The following is a 19,506-nucleotide window of genomic DNA, read 5'->3' as shown; positions in this document are numbered from 1 at the left end:
TCCCACCCTCATGCTCTCATATGCACTCACTCCACACTCAACCAACGTGGAGACAGACATAAAGAGACGCTGTACACACGATCACACTCCCCAAGCGTACTCTACGAACCGGGTCTAGGTACCCTTGCCCCTGGAGGGGGGAACTGCACCCAGACCCAGGTGGTGTTACCCTTTTCCCTGCGGTGGGGAGAGGCAGACCGCCCCGACTCCGCAGCAGCAGGGAGGCCCCACACTCCAGACCGCTGTCGGACGGCCAACTCCTCCTCCTAGCCCCCCCGCTCCAGCAGGCCGCAGAGAATGGGGGTGAGTGAAGACTCCAAACCTCTCTCCCTCCAACATTGTAGTGTTGATGCATGTGTGTTCTAAGGTGCAATTAAAACCCAGGAGGGCATGGAGCTACCTGCCAGAGAGCAGCAGGTAAGCGCATAGTCCCTCCTGTTAGCCCTCAATGTCTACGTGTATTTAAAATTGAGAGGTGGGCAACGATGCCAGGGGTGAGGTGTACACCCTGATGGTAACTTGGACTCCGTGTATCGTGCCCACCCCCAAGATCCTATATGTATGTGTAATGAGGGTGTGAGTAATGTGAATGTCTAAGTTGTGGGATTTTGGTATTCTGTGTCCCCCACCCTTGTGTCCAGTTCGTGTTATAGATTTCCTGTTTTATTCTGAAGGTCTCTGTCTGTTGTCATTGTGTTCAGTACCCGATTACCTTGTGTGTGTATATTTAGTGGGTGTCGGTCTGTGTTCGTTGTCGGCTCGTCTGTGCTTCTTGGTGTCCTATTCGTTAGTCTGCGTCTCTCTGCCTTTCTCCCCGTTTCTTGAGAATTTCAAATTTGCTCTTTAGTTTTTCCCAGTTTAGGTTTCCGTTAGTATCTCTCATGTTTCATTTCCCGTTTTTGTCGCCATGCCACTCTGTAAATAAGATAAGATAAGATAAGATAAGATAAGATAACCTTTATTAGTCCCACACGTGGGAAATTTGTTTTGTCACAGCAGGAAGTGGACAGTGCAAAAGTTATGACGCAAAAATTAGAATACAATAAGAATAAATACAGTACACAGCTGTACAGAATAGAATAAAATAAAATACTATATACAGTAGAATAAAATAGAATAAAAATATACAATAAGATAAAAATAGAATACGAATGCTATATACAACTGAGTAAAAATACAACGATGCCAGAAAAGATTATTGCACTTAGTATTATTGCATATGTATGGATGTGTGTGTTTGTTCAGTTAAAGTCTTTGTTGTGGAGTCTGACAGCAGTGGGGAGGAAAGACCTGCGAAATCTCTCCGTCCCACACCGTGGGTGCCGCAGTCTCCCACTGAAGGAGCTGCTCAGTGCTGTCACAGTCTGCTGCATGGGGTGGGAGACGTTGTCCAACAGGGATGACAGCTTAGCCGCCGTTCTCCTGTCACTCACCACCTCCACTGGGTCCAGAGGGCATCCTAGAACAGAGCTGGCCCTTCGGATCACCCTGTTCAGTCTCTTCCTGTCCCCAGCAGAGATGCTGCCGCCCCAGCAGACCACACCATAAAAGATGGCTGAGGCCACAACAGAGTCATAGAAGGTCTTCAGGAGTGGGCCCTCCACTCCAAACGACCTGAGTCTCCGCAGCAGGTACAGCCTGCTCTGCCCTTTCCTGTAGAGGGCGTCTGAGTTATGAGTCCAGTCCAGTCTATTGTTCAGATGAACACCAAGGTACCTGTAGCTGTCCACAGCCTCAATGTCCATACCTTGGATGTTCAGTGGTTGCAGTGGAGGATGCTTGTGCCTGCGGAAGTCTACCACCAGCTCCTTGGTTTTACTGGCATTGATCTGGAGGTAGTTCAGCTGGCACCAGTCCACAAAGTCTTGAGTCAGTCCTCTGTACTCCTTGTCGTCCCCATCAGTGATGAGGCCGACGATTGCAGAGTCATCAGAGAACTTCTGCAGGAAGCACTGGGTGGAGTTGTGGGAGAAGTCTGCAGTGTAGATGGTGAAGAGGAACGGAGCCAGAACCGTTCCCTGTGGGGCCCCCGTACTGCAGACGACCCTGTCCGACACACAGCCCTGAGTCCTCACATACTGTGGTCGGTCGGGGTCATATAAGTTCGGGGTCAATCAGCTGCATGTCCCTGCACCTGCTGTTGTCCCTGGGGTTGGCGTACTTGTCAGATATCGACAAATTTTACACTACAGACCAGTTAACAGCGTGCAATAACCCGGCCAATTTATTCATCTTTACACCACCTCACAATCGACTCAACGGTGAGTTGTTTGTTTTTGTCACAATTAATGAAAATGTGGAGCCGCGATCGCACATCCTAAAACGCCGGAAAGCTAATGCTAGGCTAGCGACAGCAAGTGCAATTACTAGTTTCATTTATTGAATATTGTTGTTTTTGTTTATTCCATTATGGCCGAATGTTGACTTAACGTATCTAGAGTTGAACGAGTGATTAGATTTTTGTAGTTTTGTCCGTTTTGGATGTTTTTTGTTACTTTTCTGATGAAATGTCTAAACGGCCTATGAGATTTTGCATTGAGTTAAATTCCATTGAGATTATTGAATCTGTTGCGCAACACCTGTGGTTAAATGAGTTTTGTAAATATATTTGATTAACTTTGGATAATGTTTATTAGCTTTATTGCTGATATACTTTGATGGGACCCATGAGAATGTTTTTCTATGATAGTGCTGTGCTGCCAGATTGTGTTGCACATTCACAACATTATTGACATTGTTAAATAAATGGATGAATATATCGTTGCATTCTCAGCTGCTCATGTGTGACTGTTGTGAACCAATCACAGATCAGTTCAGTGTTCTGACAGTGTGTGCTTGCACGCACAATTATTGTGTTGTTTTTACCTGCTCATCCATGTGCAGCCTTTTGTCATGGTTGGCTGTGTGGCAGGCAAGCAGAAGTGGTGGACCCGAAATTGCCGGACTCTTGGAGACGGGAATAAACTGACAACGCAGCTTTATTGCTGGAGGAATGATTCACAAAACTCTAAACCGAGGTGCTGGAGGCCAGGACATTACAAACACACAGCAAGTTGAGGGTACAATGCGACACAGAGAAACAAAGGGCTTAAATACACAGACGGCAGTAATCAAGTGATGAGAGACAGGAGGGGAACACACCTGGGAGAAATCACAGCTGACGAGACAGGGGAAACGTAAACTGAGCACACTCACCTACGATACAGACCTTCACAATAAAACAGGAAACTCAGACAAAGGGAACCAGACAAGACGTTGAACTAAACAGACTCACAAACAGACGGGGGGACACCATAGACAGACGGATACACAGACGCAGACCAAATATAAGACGTAGAACTCAAACAATAATAAAAATCATGATAATAAACTGGAAAATGATGATAATAATAAACTTAAAGCGCTGGGTCACCGACCCAGGACCATGACACCTTTCTCTCTGTGCTCATCTGACCCACTGTCACCTCCTCCTTTTCAGATGTTACAGACGGGACAGACATGAGTGAGGGATAGGAAAGGGAGAGAGAAACAGGAAGGAAAAGAAAAACAGAAGGGGAGAGGGACAGTGAGAAAGGGGGAGAAAAAAAATCTCCTGGATCACCTGTTGAGAGAGAGAAAGAAGAGAAAACAAGCAAAAAGGAAAAACCCCAAAGCAACATACTAAACACAAGCATTAATCTAGCTAAGTGTAAACAGCAGTAAATACTAAATATTCAATGTTGTTGTGCAGCACGCAGGACAGACAGCGCACAATGTGACTTACGTGACTTAATTAGACTTACGGTTTTCCAAGATGGCGCCAGTGTGTACGGCAAGCCGTCTCTGGATCCGTCTTTCTGAGTGTTGTTTACTCTTTGCCTTACTACTTTCTATAATCTTTCCGGATGTTACTGCTCTAATTGCCTATGATCGACAAACTCTTTTAAATCTTCGACCCTTGAATCATCAAAAGCCGGATCTATATTGGAACTTAGGGAATTTTTCCCAGTCTCGACCAGATACTTCCGCCTGCACATACTACCTGCCTTTTTTTCCACCACACAAGAAACGATATAGGAAACGGGGTAAACGGAGTGGTTTTCGCGTTCGTATTAAAGCCTATTTAAAAGCACATGAAGTGATTAATTACCGCTCCATCATAGACATCTTGCGGCCCTCCCAGTATACTTTCAGACTGTGTCGTCACCGATGGATTCGCTATGCTGGCCAGCAAGCCCACTCGGTCCTACCAGTTGAGTGTCCACCTGTATGGAGCTGGAAGTGGGTCTCTGGAGGAGGTGTGGATCACAGCAATCTTCGCCGACTGGGACGTGCTCCTAGTAGCGTCAACGTGGCTACGCTCCGAATGGCTCTGCTAAACACTAGGTCACTGGTGAACAAGTCCTTCGTTGTAAACGACTTTTTTCTCGCGTCAAGGCTGGACGTTCTGTTTCTAACAGACCTGGATTCGCCCTGGTGAGTCCTCTTCCTTTTCGGAACTTCTTCCACTGGATTGTGCTTTCTTTAACTCTCCTAGGATCGCGGGCAGGGGTGGAGGGCTAGCCTCGGTTTTTAGAAGTAAATTCCGAGTGAGGCAACTGCCTCCCGCTTCGCATTCCAGCTTCGAAGTACAACTACTGGAGCTGTCCGGTTCCCCCCGGACTCTCTGTGCGGTGGTGTATCGACCTCCGAAGCGCAGCAAGGATTTTATCTGTGAATTTGCTGATCTTTTAGGAATTATCTTTTTAAATTATGATCGTGTTCTTATTTGTGGTGATTTTAATATTCATATATGCTGTGAAGAGGACCTATTGGCTAAGGACTTTCTTGCCCTTATTGACTCTTTTAATATCACTCAGTGGGTGAGGAAATCAACCCACACTAAAGGGCATATGCTGGACTTGGTATTGTCGTATGGACTGGATATTTGCATCACAGACATTAATGATGCTGGGATTTCGGACCATTTCCCAGTTACAGTGGGGCAAAAAAGTATTTAGTCAGCCACCGATTGTGCAAGTTCCCCCACTTAAAATGATGACAGAGGTCAGTAATTTGCACCAGAGGTACACTTCAAATGTGAGAGACAGAATGTGAAAAAAAAATCCATGAATTCACATGGTAGGATTTGTAAAGAATTTATCTGTAAATCAGGGTGGCAAATAAGTATTTGGTCACCTCAAACAAGGAAAATCTCTGGCTCTCACAGACCTGTAACGTCTTCTGTAAGAAGCTTTTCTGTCCCCCACTCGTTACCTGTATGAATGGCACCTGTTTGAACTCATCATCTGTATAAAAGACACCTGTCCACAGCCTCAAACAGTCAGACTCCAAACTCCGCCATGGCCAAGACCAAAGAGCTTTCGAAGGACACCAGGAAAAGTATTGTAGACCTGCACCAGACTGGGAAGAGTGAATCTACAATAGGCAAGCAGCTTGGTGTGAAAAAATCAACTGTGGGAGCAATCATCAGAAAATGGAAGACATACAAGACCACTGATAATCTCCCTCGATCTGGGGCTCCACGCAAGATCTCATCCCGTGGGGTCAAAATGATCATGAGAACGGTGAGCAAAGATCCCAGAACCACACGGGGGGACCTGGTGAATGACCTGCAGAGAGCTGGGACCAAAGTAACAAAGGTCACCATCAGTGACACACTACAACGGCAGGGAATCAAATCCCGCAGTGCCAGACGTGTTCCGCTGCTGAAGCCAGTGCATGTCCAGGCCCGTCTGAAGTTTGCCAGAGAGCACATGGATGATACAGCAGAGGATTGGGAGAATGACATGTGGTCAGATGAAACCAAAGTAGAACTTTTTGGTATAAACTCAACTCGTCGTGTTTGGAGGACGAAGAATACTGAGTTGCATCCCAAGAACACCATACCTACTGTGAAGCATGGGGGTGGAAACATCATGCTATGGGGCTGTTTTTCTGCCAAGGGGACAGGACGACTGATCCGTGTTAAGGACAGAATGAATGGGGCCATGTATCGTGAGATTTTGAGCCAAAACCTCCTTCCATCAGTGAGAACTTTGAAGATGAAACGAGGCTGGGTCTTCCAACATGACAATGATCCAAAACACACCGCCCGGGCAACAAAGGAGTGGCTCCGTAAGAAGCATTTGAAAGTCCTGGAGTGGCCTAGCCAGTCTCCAGACCTCAACCCCATAGAAAATCTGTGGCGGGAGTTGAAAGTCCGTGTTGCTCGGCGACAGCCCCAAAACATCACTGCTCTCGAGAAGATCTGCATGGAGGAATGGGCCAAAATACCAGCTACTGTGTGTGCAAACCTGGTAAAGACCTATAGTAAACGTTTGACCTCTGTTATTGCCAACAAAGGTTATGTTACAAAGTATTGAGTTGTATTTTTGTTATTGACCAAATACTTATTTTCCACCCTGATTTACGAATAAATTCTTTACAAATCCTACCATGTGGATTCATGGATTTTTTTTTTTCACATTCTGTCTCTCACAGTTGAAGTGTGCAAATTACTGACCTCTGTCATCATTTTAGGTGGGGGAACTTGCACAATCGGTGGCTGACTAAATACTTTTTTGCCCCACTGTATGTTTGATGTTCAGTTATGCAATATGGAATTGAGCTCTGAGGGTCCACTGAGCCTATCGCATCTGATTAATTCTGAGGCTGTTGCCCTTTTCTCTGCGGCCTTTGCTAACTCTTTCTGTTATGATGACATCAGTAATGCACCTCTTGGTTGATGGCGTAGTCAACTTTTTTATTTCTACATGTTCTTCTATTTTGGACACTGTGGCTCCAGTAAAGACTAAACGCCGTAAAACCTCTCGCCAACTTTGGCTAAATGAATCCACCCTCGCTCTTAGACGTGAATGTCGTCGAGCTGAGAGAAGATGGGGGGGAAAAAAGATCAACTTCAGGTGTCCCTTGACATCCTGCATATGAGCCGGTCTAAATTTCAGAAGGCTGCCAAAATGGCAAAAACTTCTTTTTTTTTTTGTCAAACATTATTGCGACTAATAGTCACAATCCTCGAGTTCTGTTCAAAATCTTTAATTCAGTGGTTAATCCCTGCTCTGATGTTTCGATGGGTGCCTCCCCGGCCCTCTGCGAAAAATTTCTAAATTATTTTATAGATAAAATCTCAGTGTTAAGGGCCACACATTCTCCGGTAGTAAATCAAGCCCCAGTTTCTGAATGTTCAACGGTTTTTCAACAGTTTGAACCTGTGTCATTCTCGACTTTAAAGGAAATAATTAATAACCTGAGAAGCTCAAATTCTCTGCATGACAGGGATTGCTCAGTAGGTAAAGTGGTCACCCCATGATCGGAAGGTCGGCGGTTCGAATCCACTTAACGGCTACCCTGAGGTACCCCTGAGCAAGGTACCGTCCCTACACACTGCTCCCTGGGCGCCTGCTTAGTGGGCTGCCCACTGCTTCACTGAGTGAATGGGTCAAATGCAGAGAAAAACAAGTAATTTCCCCATGGGGATCAATAAAATATCCATTATTATTATTATTATTATGACATTATTCCTTCTCGTATCATTAAGGATGCATTGAATACAATCGGGTCCTGTATCTTATTTTTAATGAACTCATCACTGTTATCTGGCTATGTTCCGACTGTCTTTAAACATGCAGTCGTGCAACTGTTATCAAGAAAAGTAGCCTTGATCGTAACACTAGCAAATTACAGGCCGATTTCTAAACTCCCCTTCATGTCAAAAGTTTTAGAGAAAATAGTGCTTCAACAACTACAGACCCACTTAGAGAGAAACGGTATAAGTGATAAATTCCAGTCTGGATTTAGACCGCGTCACAGCACTGAAACTGCCCTACTAAGAGTCTTCAATGACCTTCTTCGAATCGCCGACTCTGGGCGCTCTGCGGTCTTAGTTCTATTGGATTTGACCTCAGCCTTTGACACGGTTGACCATGATATCCTTTTGGCAAGATTGGAACAAGTAGCAGGCCATAAAGGAAATGTTGGTTTAAATCATATTTCTCTGAGAGGTCGTTCTCTGTCATGATGGGAAAATATTTCTCTTCTTCTGCCCATTTTTGCTGTGGTGTGCCCCAGGGCTCGGTATTGGGTCCTGTGTTGTTTTCTCTGTATATGCTGCCCTTGGGCTCCATTTTTGAAAAACATAATGTCTCTTTTCATTGCTGTGCTGCTGATATTCAAATCTACCTCCACTTGACTGGGGATGTTTCATCTTCACTACATCCTCTGTTTGATTGTCTGAGTGATGTCAAGGACTGGTTATCACGTAACTTTCTTACTTTAAATGAAAAGAAGACAGAAATTATTGTTTTTGATAAAAAATATGCCTCTGAGACAACTGACTGGCACACTCGGGCCTGTTGCTATCCACCTCACTGATACTGCCAGGAATCTTGGAGTTTTCATGGATAGTTCCTTCAAACTAGATAAACAGGTCTGTACTGTGGTAAAAACCAGCTTTCACCAACTACGCCTAATTTCTAAGGCTAAACCTTACATACCACACAAAGATCTGGAGAAACTCATTCATGCTTTCATCACTTCAAGACTGGATTATTGTAATTCTCTCTACTTGGGCCTACAATCTTCTCTTCTGCAGCGTCTGCAGCTGGTCCAGAATGCCGCAGCACGTCTCTTGACCGGCACTAGAAAGTATGACTCTATCACCCCTGTTCTGGCAAATTTACACTGGCTTCCTATTAAATACCGAATTGATTTTAAAATTTTATTGTTTACTTATAAAATTCTAAACAATATGGCACCTGACTACTTAGCTGATCTTCTCTGTCTGTACAGCCCTCAGAGAGCACTAAGATCATCGGGCCAACTGCTCTTAGTGCAACCTAGGTCTCGGCTGAAGACCAGAGGAGACCGTGCCTTTGCCGTTGCTGCACCCAGGCTATGGAATACTCTCCCTCTTCATATTCGCGCGTCAGATTCCATTCAGTCTTTTAAATGACGTTTAAAAACGTATTTGTTTAACCTGGCATTCAAGGCGAATTAGGGTAATTTACATCTGGCTTTGCATTTAGATTATGTGATTATTTTATATTTTATTTATATCTGTAATTTATATTTTATATTGTGATTTTATCTGTATCATGATTCTACTGGAAAGCACTTTGGTGTACTTCGGTCTTTAAAAATGTGCTATATAAATAAATTTTGATGGATTGATTGAATGTGCTTTGAAGTAGCTGTCATGGTCTGGTTGGGCACCTGCAGGTCTCAGACAGCGGCTCCTCCTCCTTTAGGCGGAGTCCGGTTGCCCCTCCCTGGCTGACCACCTGTGAGCAATCGTGCCAGCGGTATATCAGACCTGCGCTCTCAACCACTCATCGCCTGAGTATCTCCTATTCCCATCGATAGCACCCGGAGTGGAGATCTTGTTCCCCTCGCTCCCGTCCTCCTGGACCTGGGCCGCCAGCTGCTCACACAACGTGGCCTGCCGACCCACTGCTCACCTGCCTGCCTCCCCACGCCTCGACCGCTTCCGGGTTTTCCGCTCCACCTGTCCCCTCCATCTGAAACCAAGTAAGGCAATTCAATTCAACTGCGGAGGATTATTGGTTGTCTGCTGGATCCCTCTGATCGTGATCTCCTCTTGTTCCAGTGCCCCGGCCCCTACCTAGTCCTGTTTCTACCTCCCCGCTGTCCCCGCTGTTCAGCCGTCTCCTAGAGGTGTCTAGGTCGCCCTCATTTTCACAGACGAATCCTACGCGCCACTAGTGTGGCGGCGTCGCTTTGTGTTTCACCTTTGTTTTCCTGTGGGCGGAAATAAATCATTTGTTTTCTGTCACCTCGCTTCCGGGTTGGTTTCTGCGCCTGTGTCCATCCCTGTTCCCTCGTGCCGTTGAGCCGTGACAGTTGCAGCCAAGAAAGGTGTAAATTAAGTCTACGAGTAGTGAACACCCGTGTGCACACCTGTGGGGATCAGCGCGCTTGTATTCTAATGGTTTCCACATGTAATGGTCTGCAAGAGGATGTAGGGAGCCATAGCCCCGTCCCCCAGGGCATGAAGCAGGCATGGAGGAGATCCAGGCCCCAGACATCCAGAGGCCCCAGAGTGCGAGAGCCCAAGGAGGACCACCGGAGGGGCATCCGTGCCACCCTCATGGGAAGGGCTGAGGATCCCCAGACAAGGCGTCACCCAGTAGCCACCGAGCAGAAGCTAGAGGGGGCTGCACCGGCGTGCCCGCCGGCTCTGCCGGCAGCCAGCTGTGCCCGAGTGAACCGAGCCGCAGGCCCAGAGGCCGGAGGCCCGAGGGCCCCCCGCACCCCAGAGGAGGCCTGACCGAGCAACAGGCGCCAGGCCCCGCCAGGTAGCCACCGGGAGCAAGCTAGTACATACCTGAGTGCCCAGCCCCGGACACCAAGAACCACCAATGCACCGACCCCTGAGGGCATCAGTCACAGGGAGTGTGGTGAGGGGAGATAGGCCTGGGAGTTCCCAGAGAGGTGGAGTCTAAGACCCGACCTGACATATAGACACAGACAAACAGGCACACACAGACACAAAGGATTTCAAAAGATTTTAATAGATTAGTTTAGTTTAAGATTTTGAGCAAAACACAGAAATAAGTGTGCGATAACAACATCTCACTCCTCAGAATTATGTAAGAAGGCTTCATTTCATAATGACAGTAAAGCAAGTACAGACAGATGTGTAGAGAAAATAATCACATAAAAATAATAACTGTGCTAATAAGAAAACCCTCCTGATGTGCATAAATACGGTGAAATCAAAGGTTCCTAAACTTATAAAGTAACATGTCGGGTAAAGTTCTTCATGTTTGTACTTGAACTTGAGTAAATGTGTTGATCTAGTTTCCAACAGTTGCAGCAAACACATGGAGCAACACAACGAGAACACACAGTGATGTGAAGTGAGTGAAGTGGATCAGGTTTTCACCACTGCAATACACATCCACACATGTCGGGGAAGTGGGAGGAGCGGTGGGAGGAGCGGTGGGAGGAGGAGAGGTTTGTAATGAACTGTCTGGGGAGGGGAAGGTAACAAAGCCTGGTGGTGTCCCTGTAACTGTGTCGCTGATCCATTGCTGGTACTGGGACACAGGAGTGTAGAATGAAGGACGTACAGAGCATCCAAAATCAATGAGAAGTCCACTCTGCAGCCAGACGGATCCACTCTGAGTCATCAGTGGTGCCCCAACACTAAGCTGTGGAAAGACCGTGATAAAGTTATCAGGACAGATGTGTAACTGTTAGAGGTCGACCTTTGTCACCCACTAAAGTTTGAACTTTGTTGGTAGTTTTGTTACAAACTGCTGAAATAAATGAAGTAATAAATAAATTGATCGTCCCAGTATAACACAGTCAGTAACACTTCATGGATATCAGTCTGTCCACTTAGGAAACATGAACCACTGTGAATCCACTTCAGCTGCTTTGGTGCAATGAAAGTGACAATTCCACGGACAGAAAGTTTCAGACAGCTCGTTTAAAGTAATCAGTTTCATCAAATAAATTAGAGGCTTTAGAAAAAACAACCTTTGATAAACATGAATATTAATATTTATGGTCCATTACAGCAAAACAAGCAAACCAAAGTGTGACTAAAGGTGAGATTATCTCAGTGACTGTCAACAACAGATTATAAGAAATAAACTTGTGCTCACCAAACATGACTCCATCTCTCCAGTACAGATGATGCTGTCTGGGACCCGTGGATATCTGGCTTTGCACTCACTGTTTCCCACTATTGGTACTTTTGCCTCCTGCAGGTTATTGCTGGAGTCTAGTTGGAGAGAATTTAAACATCAGGCTGTTCTAAAGACTCCAACACAATGCTGTAAAATACAATAAATATTTTACGATTTACCACCAAAGCCGATGGCCCAGCTGCTGCTCTCATTGTTGAAGGTGCTGTTTTGTGAGGCTAAGCAGATCGGCCGAATGTAGTCTGTGAAATTGACAGGAGCCGACAGCTTCAGAAGACAAATGTCGTTCTCATGAGTCGACGAGTTGAAGCCAGGATGGTAGGTGATGTTTACCACTGTGCGACTCACTTCATTTGGGTTTGGACCTGAGTGGCTGTTGCGGCCCAGATAGACCACCCTGCTACTGAAATCCCTTCACACACAACAGATATTTTTATTGTGCCTCATGCTGACCATCAGCACAGGGCAAAGCAGTCGAGTCACGAGTTTCCTTTCAGGCCTTTGTTGTGTGTGTGTTTCTGTGTGTGTGCGTGCACAGGTGGTTGAACCTGCTGGCTCGTTACATGAATAAGTAATTAACGCTGATGGTCAGATTCATCCACAGCACTGAGTGCGTTCATGTTTCAGGTGCTGCATGGAGATCTAGTGTTTGAGAAGAGGAGCGAGCTCAACAAGCATCAGCAAACACACAAACTGTGTGTGTGCAGTTTGTGTCTCTGTGGGTGAGTGTACAGCTGGAGTATTCACCAGGAAGACACAAAATATTATCAGACATCAAAGTCAACTTCTGCTGATCCTGAAGGTCTCTTTGAATGCCAGCATTAGAGAGTGCAGGGTGTGGATATCAGCCACAGAGCTCATGTAACATCTGTTTACATGTTGTTGAACTGAGCAGTGAGGTCAGCTGATCACAGCTGCACACAAACAAAACACATGACTGTGACTTTTCCTCACTTTTCTCTCCAGTCTCAGTTTCCCAGCATGTGTTCATTAACGAGCCTCACAGAGGTGTGTAGTTGTTTGTAATAGCAGCAGCTTTATGCTAAGCTAACCATCTTCTGTCATCAGTGGACAGAAAAATCAATGCTTCTCAAATACAAGGACATCTATGAAATGACTTTATAGTTTAGATTAAACTAATGTGGCGTCTGGTTTGATTGTTGTGCAGACAACTTTGCAGTTCAGCACTTTGGGCAGCAGCTGCTGTTTTTAAATGTTAGAAGAAGTGAGGAAATATTAAAAATATCTCTAGTGCACATGAAAGCTACACTTCACCTTCATCATCATATTAATATTCAACAAAGTGTAAACTGGCAGCACTGACTCACAGTGACATGGTGGATGCAGCTGTCAGCACCCACTGGTCGTTGATCAGAGACCCTCCAAAACCAAGGCTGGTATCCAGCTCTCCAAGACCAGCATCAATGAATGGAGGCCCTCCATCAACTCTTATATCAGCGAACCAGGGCCAACTTCCTGCTGCAGCGTCACCAACTCCTGTGAAGCTGCTGTTCACAGCCCTGCTGCCACATGCTGACAAAGCAGAGAGAGCACAGCTAAACATTAAAACCACTGAGAGAGAAAACACTGATCAACGCTCTGCTGGGAGATCCTGAGCTCTGACATTCATGTGGAAGTTACTCTAACATCAGACTGTGGTTTACATGTGATCCACAGACGTCCCTCCTCTGTGTCAGAACAAAAATCATTTCAGTTTTCTATGTGCTCATTGCTGTCCAGCTGACAGAAGGAAGACGGGTTAAATGTCTTTGGATGCTTACCGGGCTGCTGTGAGTCACAACCTGAAAATGAGAAACACAGACAAACCTGTGAAAGTGAGCAGTGATGGTTTTCTTCAACTTGAAGAACCGATCACACTAAACACAACACTTTAATGCTGACTGCAGTTACAACCTTGATGAAGGTCAGAGTCGCCTGTGTCGTTACTCTGGCATCAAAGCTTTGCCTCGGTGTTCCTCACCAAATACATGTTCTCAGTTTACTCAAACATCAGTAACTGTAATATAAAGTTACTCTCTGCTGAATATCATCAACTGTTAGAAATCCAACACAACAAAGTAAACTAACGAACGCAACAACACGTCTGTAAAAGAAACTGTTGATATCAAATAAAGAGTGAAGACGTCCACTGACTGTGACTTCATTACATTATCATATTAAATACGATGCTGAATGACATTAATGCTAAATGGACTCTTTCCTTGTATCCAGCAGCAACATTTCGTTTAGAAACATTCGTACCTGTAATTAATCTCGTTCTTCTTCCAGCCCTGATAAAACCTCAGCAATGAGAGGAAGGAAATTCAAACAGTTTCTCACCTTTGCAGAAGAAAATGATCAGCACAGTGACGCAGCACACAAACTGCTGCAGAGCCATAGTTAACTGCAGCTGTTTCAGCTCACCGTAGACTTTAAATATGTCAGATGTATGTTCAGCTCCACCTGTTTCTAGAAGTCATCAGGGCCCCACCAAAGAATCCGGTCAGACTCGTTGGTCTTTGTGCTGTTTGGACTGCAGTTAAGCTCGAGGCACTGAAAGTTGGAGCAGGTTTTTCAATCACAGCAACAGTCAGCTGGTGCTGCTTTATGCTGTAAGGTAGACCCTACAGTAGCAGGTAAAGTCTGCAGACTGCAATCAGCCCTGATCAGTTTGTTACTGCCGTCATGTTTTTGGGATTTGTTACGCACACTTTGGGGCAAACATGACACTTTGTAGGTTACAAATAATCCTGTTAAATTAACACCACAGGAGAGAGGGGGGGCAGTGTGTGTACATGGGTCTTTATGTCTTTGTGTGGGTCACTAGTGGGTGGGTGGATCAGGGGCTGGCTGGCCCTTGGCCCCAGTGGGACATGGTCACCTCTCCCCTCTGGACACTTCAGCCCCTCCCTGGGATGCGGGGGCTGGATTGTCCCCGGGGTCTCCCTCCATCTCCTGCTGGGTATCCGTCCCAGGTGTCGTATCTTTGTTTTGGTTTTCGGTCTCTTACGGGTGCAGCAGCTGGCGACACATTTTATTTGTTTCTATCAGGAAGCCCTCAGACAGGTTTCCTTTTTGTTTTTCCTCTGCAATCTCTGCACTCTCTGTTCATACGAAATCATTTAAAGAACATATTTTAACGTCGCACTCAACAACAAACAAAAAGTCTCTTCAACGGCTAAACTGCTTTATATTTCTTCACGCCAATATACGAGCCACCAGTGGAGTGACGGGGGCTGCGAGTTTGAGACTCTAGAAAGTGCTACTCAAAGCAGGAAGGTGCTCAAAAAGCCATATTTAGTTTGCTGTAATGTCATCAAATGTCAGTTTTGTACCAAGACAGAGTAGAAAGCACTGACCACGGCACTCTTTCATGGAAGTTCAACACTGACCCAAACACTGCCAGCACCCAGCATCACACACCAAAGGACACACTGAGCAGGTCCACCAGAGCTCCCACGGCTTTGCTCTCATGGGGTTTGAGCTGGTTTTGAAGCAAAACACAAAGTGTGACGAGGAGACGTCCAGGTTACTCAACAACAGCCACTTCTAGAGGGAGGTAGGCAGAGTTTGTGGTCACACAGGTCTTTTTAAAGGAAAACAGCCACGATTAAGCTAGAGATTAATAATATTTTTCAAAGTGGACTGTCAGGGTAACATAAAAGATGGATGAGCTTACAGATGACCGTGTTGCTTTGGTATTTAGTTTGTTACCAAGCTAATATGCAAATGAACGACTCTTCGCATGTGCTGCCAAACACACCTGTGACAAACATCTGGAGTATCTGGTTCTGCACGTATAGTGAGATGTTCTGGCATCCTTTTAATGAATTCCCTGAAGTCTTAAACAGATGACGCATGCTTCTCATCTGGGAGGTTCAGAGAGGCTTTGGAGCCCTGAGTTTTGTTCAGGTTTTGAGGAGACGGTGGTGGAGGGAGGACAGTGGGGAGGACACATCATCTCGGGAAAATCTCCAACCACAGGCTCATGCTGTTCAGCATTAACTTTATTTACACGCACAGTTGTTGTTCTAACACACAGCTGCAGCTCTCCAGCTACCAGCTCCACATAGCAACAACATGACAGGACCCAGTTCAGTCTTTGTGACCTGCAGGTGCGTTTGCCTACCCTGCAGCCGCACCGTTGACCACGCCTCGCCACAGATACACTGCTAATTTTCTGGGGTTTTGTAGGGACTTTCTTTGTTATGAGTGTATTTCAGCAAATAGAGACCTTGGATTATTTTGTCATCGAATGACGGCCTGTTCCGGCCCATCGGTGGGGTCCTACACGAGTGACGACAAGGAGTTAGGAGGAACAATGTGTCAATGCTCCTTTGTTAACAACTGGACAATAAAGCCCCACCCCCAAAAATCAGGCCTCTAATAAATCGTCCAAAGAGAGAATTGCACCTGGGGATCTTTAACGACCAACACGCCACACTGTGGAAGAAACTTGTCACAGAGCTCTAACACTTAGCTCGATATGAGCCAAGGTAAGGAATGGACACCCATTGCCGCTTTAAGCTGCAACAATGACAAGCTTGGAGACGCTCTTGACCCAGGACTCAGAATGCTGGCGGAAAAAACTTTCAGTAATGGTAGAGGACCATGGACCCGTATCAACCAAACAAGGTACTTTTTATCACCACCCATGTCCACATCTATATGAGGACAGGATGAAATTAATTTGGAGACTGCCTCTGCGCATTAGAAGCAACCCTTGAGCGCAATAGACACCCACCCGAACTGTGGCTGGCAAATACGGAGGGTGCTAGTTTTTCCGAAGCCGTATTTAAAGGAGAGTGCCTGCGATTATGCAGAGGGGCCTGCGAAAGAGGCGGGAACGGGAGGTAACGCGTTCCCCATCACATTCCGAGCAAAATGTCCAGGTTGCTGCACAACGACGGCATATAATGGAATCGCCCCGTCCTGAGCGAGGCATTCGATGGGGCCCTGCAATCGAGCAATGCTCTGAGTGAGCTGATTTAGTTGCTCCTGCTGGCACTTTACAATTCTTCATCTCGCTCAATCTCAGACAAATGGGTAGACTGGGCTATTCCGAAGGACCGCTATGGACCCCATACTGAATGCCAAAACAGAAGGGACAGAACTGCTTCTATGCCTAACGCCACTAGGCAACCCTTCACGTTCCCACCTAATAGCTTCCCCTCTAATCTCCAGCAAAGTCAGTGTTGGCTGCCCCTTACTAGCTGCTTTAACTCCCGCCGCAAGGTACTATCTAAGACCTGTTCAACAAATTGATCTCTTAATAAAACATCAGCATTGGGCATGCCATTGGGGCACTCGATTTAACTTTCTCCATAAGACCCAAGAGAGCGAGGGAAAACTCTTGCAGTGTCTCACTTTCCTGCTGTTTCTAGAGAAGAAAGCTTCCTGCAATGCTACATAGGAGTCTGAACAGCCAATAAGTTTCGTGCAATTAGTAATTATTTAGCAGGATCAGTCCTCTCTGCACTAGAGCGATATTTAATCTCCTCACGTGCTTCTCCTTCTAGGTGGTCAAACAGGAAAAATGCTTTATCAGCCAAAGACAAATGACGTGCTCTAGCACAACCTTCTATATTCCTCAACCATTCATTCAACCCTATACCTGATTTTCCTCTAAACATAGGGCATTTTCTGTCACGGGGCACAAAACTAGTCTCTCTGCTACAGAGACACCAGCCGTTGGGGGTTAACAGATGATGCAGTTGAAGTAGAAGGTGTGCACTAGTACCTGACCCATCAGCCCTCTCCTGACGCAGCCTCTCATTGTCTGCTTTCAGCTGCGCGATCAAGTCCCTGAGTTCCTGTAACTCTTCTCCATCTCTGTAAGACAGCTGTGAAATCCCACACCAAAGTAGCTGCTGCTTTGCCTTTATTCTGTACAAAATAATATAAAAACAGTTTACGTTACACCAGACAAAAAAGAAGAACACACGTCTCTGTTTTAAAGAGTATATCCTGTCGACAACAACGCCAAGTTTGTGGCGAGACGAGGTTGGGATATAAAGTAAATACTCTTTGCAGTTTTAAAAAGACAACGCCACCCTGGGAATTTCACCCAGAGAATACTGAAAGTAACACTAATCACCAGAAAGGCACTTAGGTTCGCTATACTCAATCCAGAGACGAGGTTCAATGATCAATAAATTAACAATTTATTAATAATTATTTAAAACACCATATAAAAGCACAATCATAAATATTCAAGTACAATAATGCTTAAAAAGGTATTCAGAGCTGAGGCTTACCAGTGGAGGGGCAGGGATGCCACACACAACTAAAGAAAGAAAACACACCCCAAAACACAAGTGCAGCACACTATCACACACACTCACACTAATAAACTAAACAAGGCAGGTGTGTACACTCAAGGGATCCCACCACCAAGGCACCCTAGTCTCCTCCACGTCGGCACTCCGCATCTGAATAAAAGAAACAAAGAAAATTTTAATATATTACAACAAACTAATGTGTAGCACCACCAGTGGTGTAACAAAAGTCCAAACTACAAATCAAAAGCAATAAAACATACAATCTGGATAAAACTCTAAAATCTGGAGCAAACGGAATCGCCGTACTGCTCCAACTTGCCGTCACACGACGACAAGGTATACAGTCAATCAATATGCACGCCAGCTGACTCCGATAACCGGCATGCATATAGCCGTTGTCCACGCCGACGTCCACTGTAAAAGCTGACAGCAGCAGGGAGAGAATTCTCACAACGGGAACAGACGATAAAAGCACAGCAAGGCAAAACAGCAGCACTTCAGTTTGCGTAGCTTGGCGCAAAACTAAGGCCCACACTTCCTGCGAAACATAATAAATAATTACTATAAAAGAACAATAGAAGCCAGAGAGCGTAACAAAAGTTGATTACGTACCAAGTAAGCCGTGTCATAGAACGTAAGCAGAATAGCTCAGAGGAGGCTTCATAGCATACGCAGCCGCGATGGAGACTTCAAAGGAGTAACCCACAAATGATCTCTACCACACCGAGGGGAAGTCAGGTGACCAAAAGGGAGATCACAGGCAAGCAATGCAGAGACACTCAAATGGCCACTATTTATACCAGCGCCCCCTAATGGGCCAGGCTGAAAGTGGGTTGGACTGAGGGATAACATTCATCCTGCCACACAAGCATAAGACACTAAGAACGACATTCTGAACAGCAGATCTAGAGTTTTATGGTGTGACGAACGCCTCTCTCTAACATTTCTCATTTATAGCAGCCGTTCATCATCTGCCTCCCTCCTGCTTCTGTGTGTGTGTGTGTGTGTGTGTGTGTGTGTGTGTGCGAGTGTGTGTGTGTGTGTGTGTGTGTGTGTGTGTGTGTGTGTGTACATGTTTACATGTCTCTGTGGGGACCAACAGCCCTTATGGGGACATTTTGAAACTCAAAATTTTTGTTTTAGGGTCAGAGTTACAGTTGGGTTATGGTTAGGAATTTAAAACAGCATGGCTCAGTTTACCTGGTTTCTCATTGAAGTTGTTCTGACTCTAAGTCGGCTGTGCTGTAAACTTTAGGAATTAATCTAAAAAGGAGAAAGAACCAATTTCAAACATGTCTCTCTGTCTGTCTCAGCAGAAGAGTAATTTTTCATTTTTGTTTTTATCCTTTTCCAAAGGGAGACTATATTCTCAGACCATGAAATTGTTAGAATATCACCTCAAATGAACAATTCCACCTCTCAATCAGAGTTTCTCACTTTATTTACAGTCACACATAACATGTGAGGGGAGCTTGTATTGCCTGGATTTATTATCCTTCAAACTTGTCTCCGTATATAGTAATTATATTTGATGCCATGTGTTATAAGTTTGTATTAAAATACAACTTTAT

At 45.4% G+C, this 19,506-nt stretch overlaps 1 protein-coding gene across 1 annotated transcript; it reads right to left on the bottom strand.

Annotated features, from left to right (window-relative positions):
• Positions 1 to 10,492: 10,492 nt before the first annotated feature.
• LOC113009916 (chymotrypsin-like protease CTRL-1) lies at positions 10,493 to 14,127 on the bottom strand. The gene is made up of 6 exons (XM_026148575.1): positions 13,995 to 14,127; positions 13,436 to 13,456; positions 12,983 to 13,187; positions 11,816 to 12,066; positions 11,613 to 11,731; positions 10,493 to 11,153 (listed from the first exon to the last, which is right to left on the bottom strand). Exons 1-6 carry the CDS (start codon positions 14,050 to 14,052, stop codon positions 10,797 to 10,799), a joined length of 1,011 nt encoding a protein of 336 aa, XP_026004360.1. The 5' UTR covers positions 14,053 to 14,127; the 3' UTR covers positions 10,493 to 10,796.
• Between the last annotated feature and the right edge of the window lie 5,379 nt (positions 14,128 to 19,506).

The sequence above is a fragment of the Astatotilapia calliptera genome, chromosome 3, assembly GCF_900246225.1.
Source record: "Astatotilapia calliptera chromosome 3, fAstCal1.2, whole genome shotgun sequence".
NCBI lineage: Eukaryota > Metazoa > Chordata > Actinopteri > Cichliformes > Cichlidae > Astatotilapia > Astatotilapia calliptera.
The sequence above is the reverse complement of the archived record's forward strand: the minus strand, read 5'-3'. Positions and strand labels throughout refer to the sequence as shown.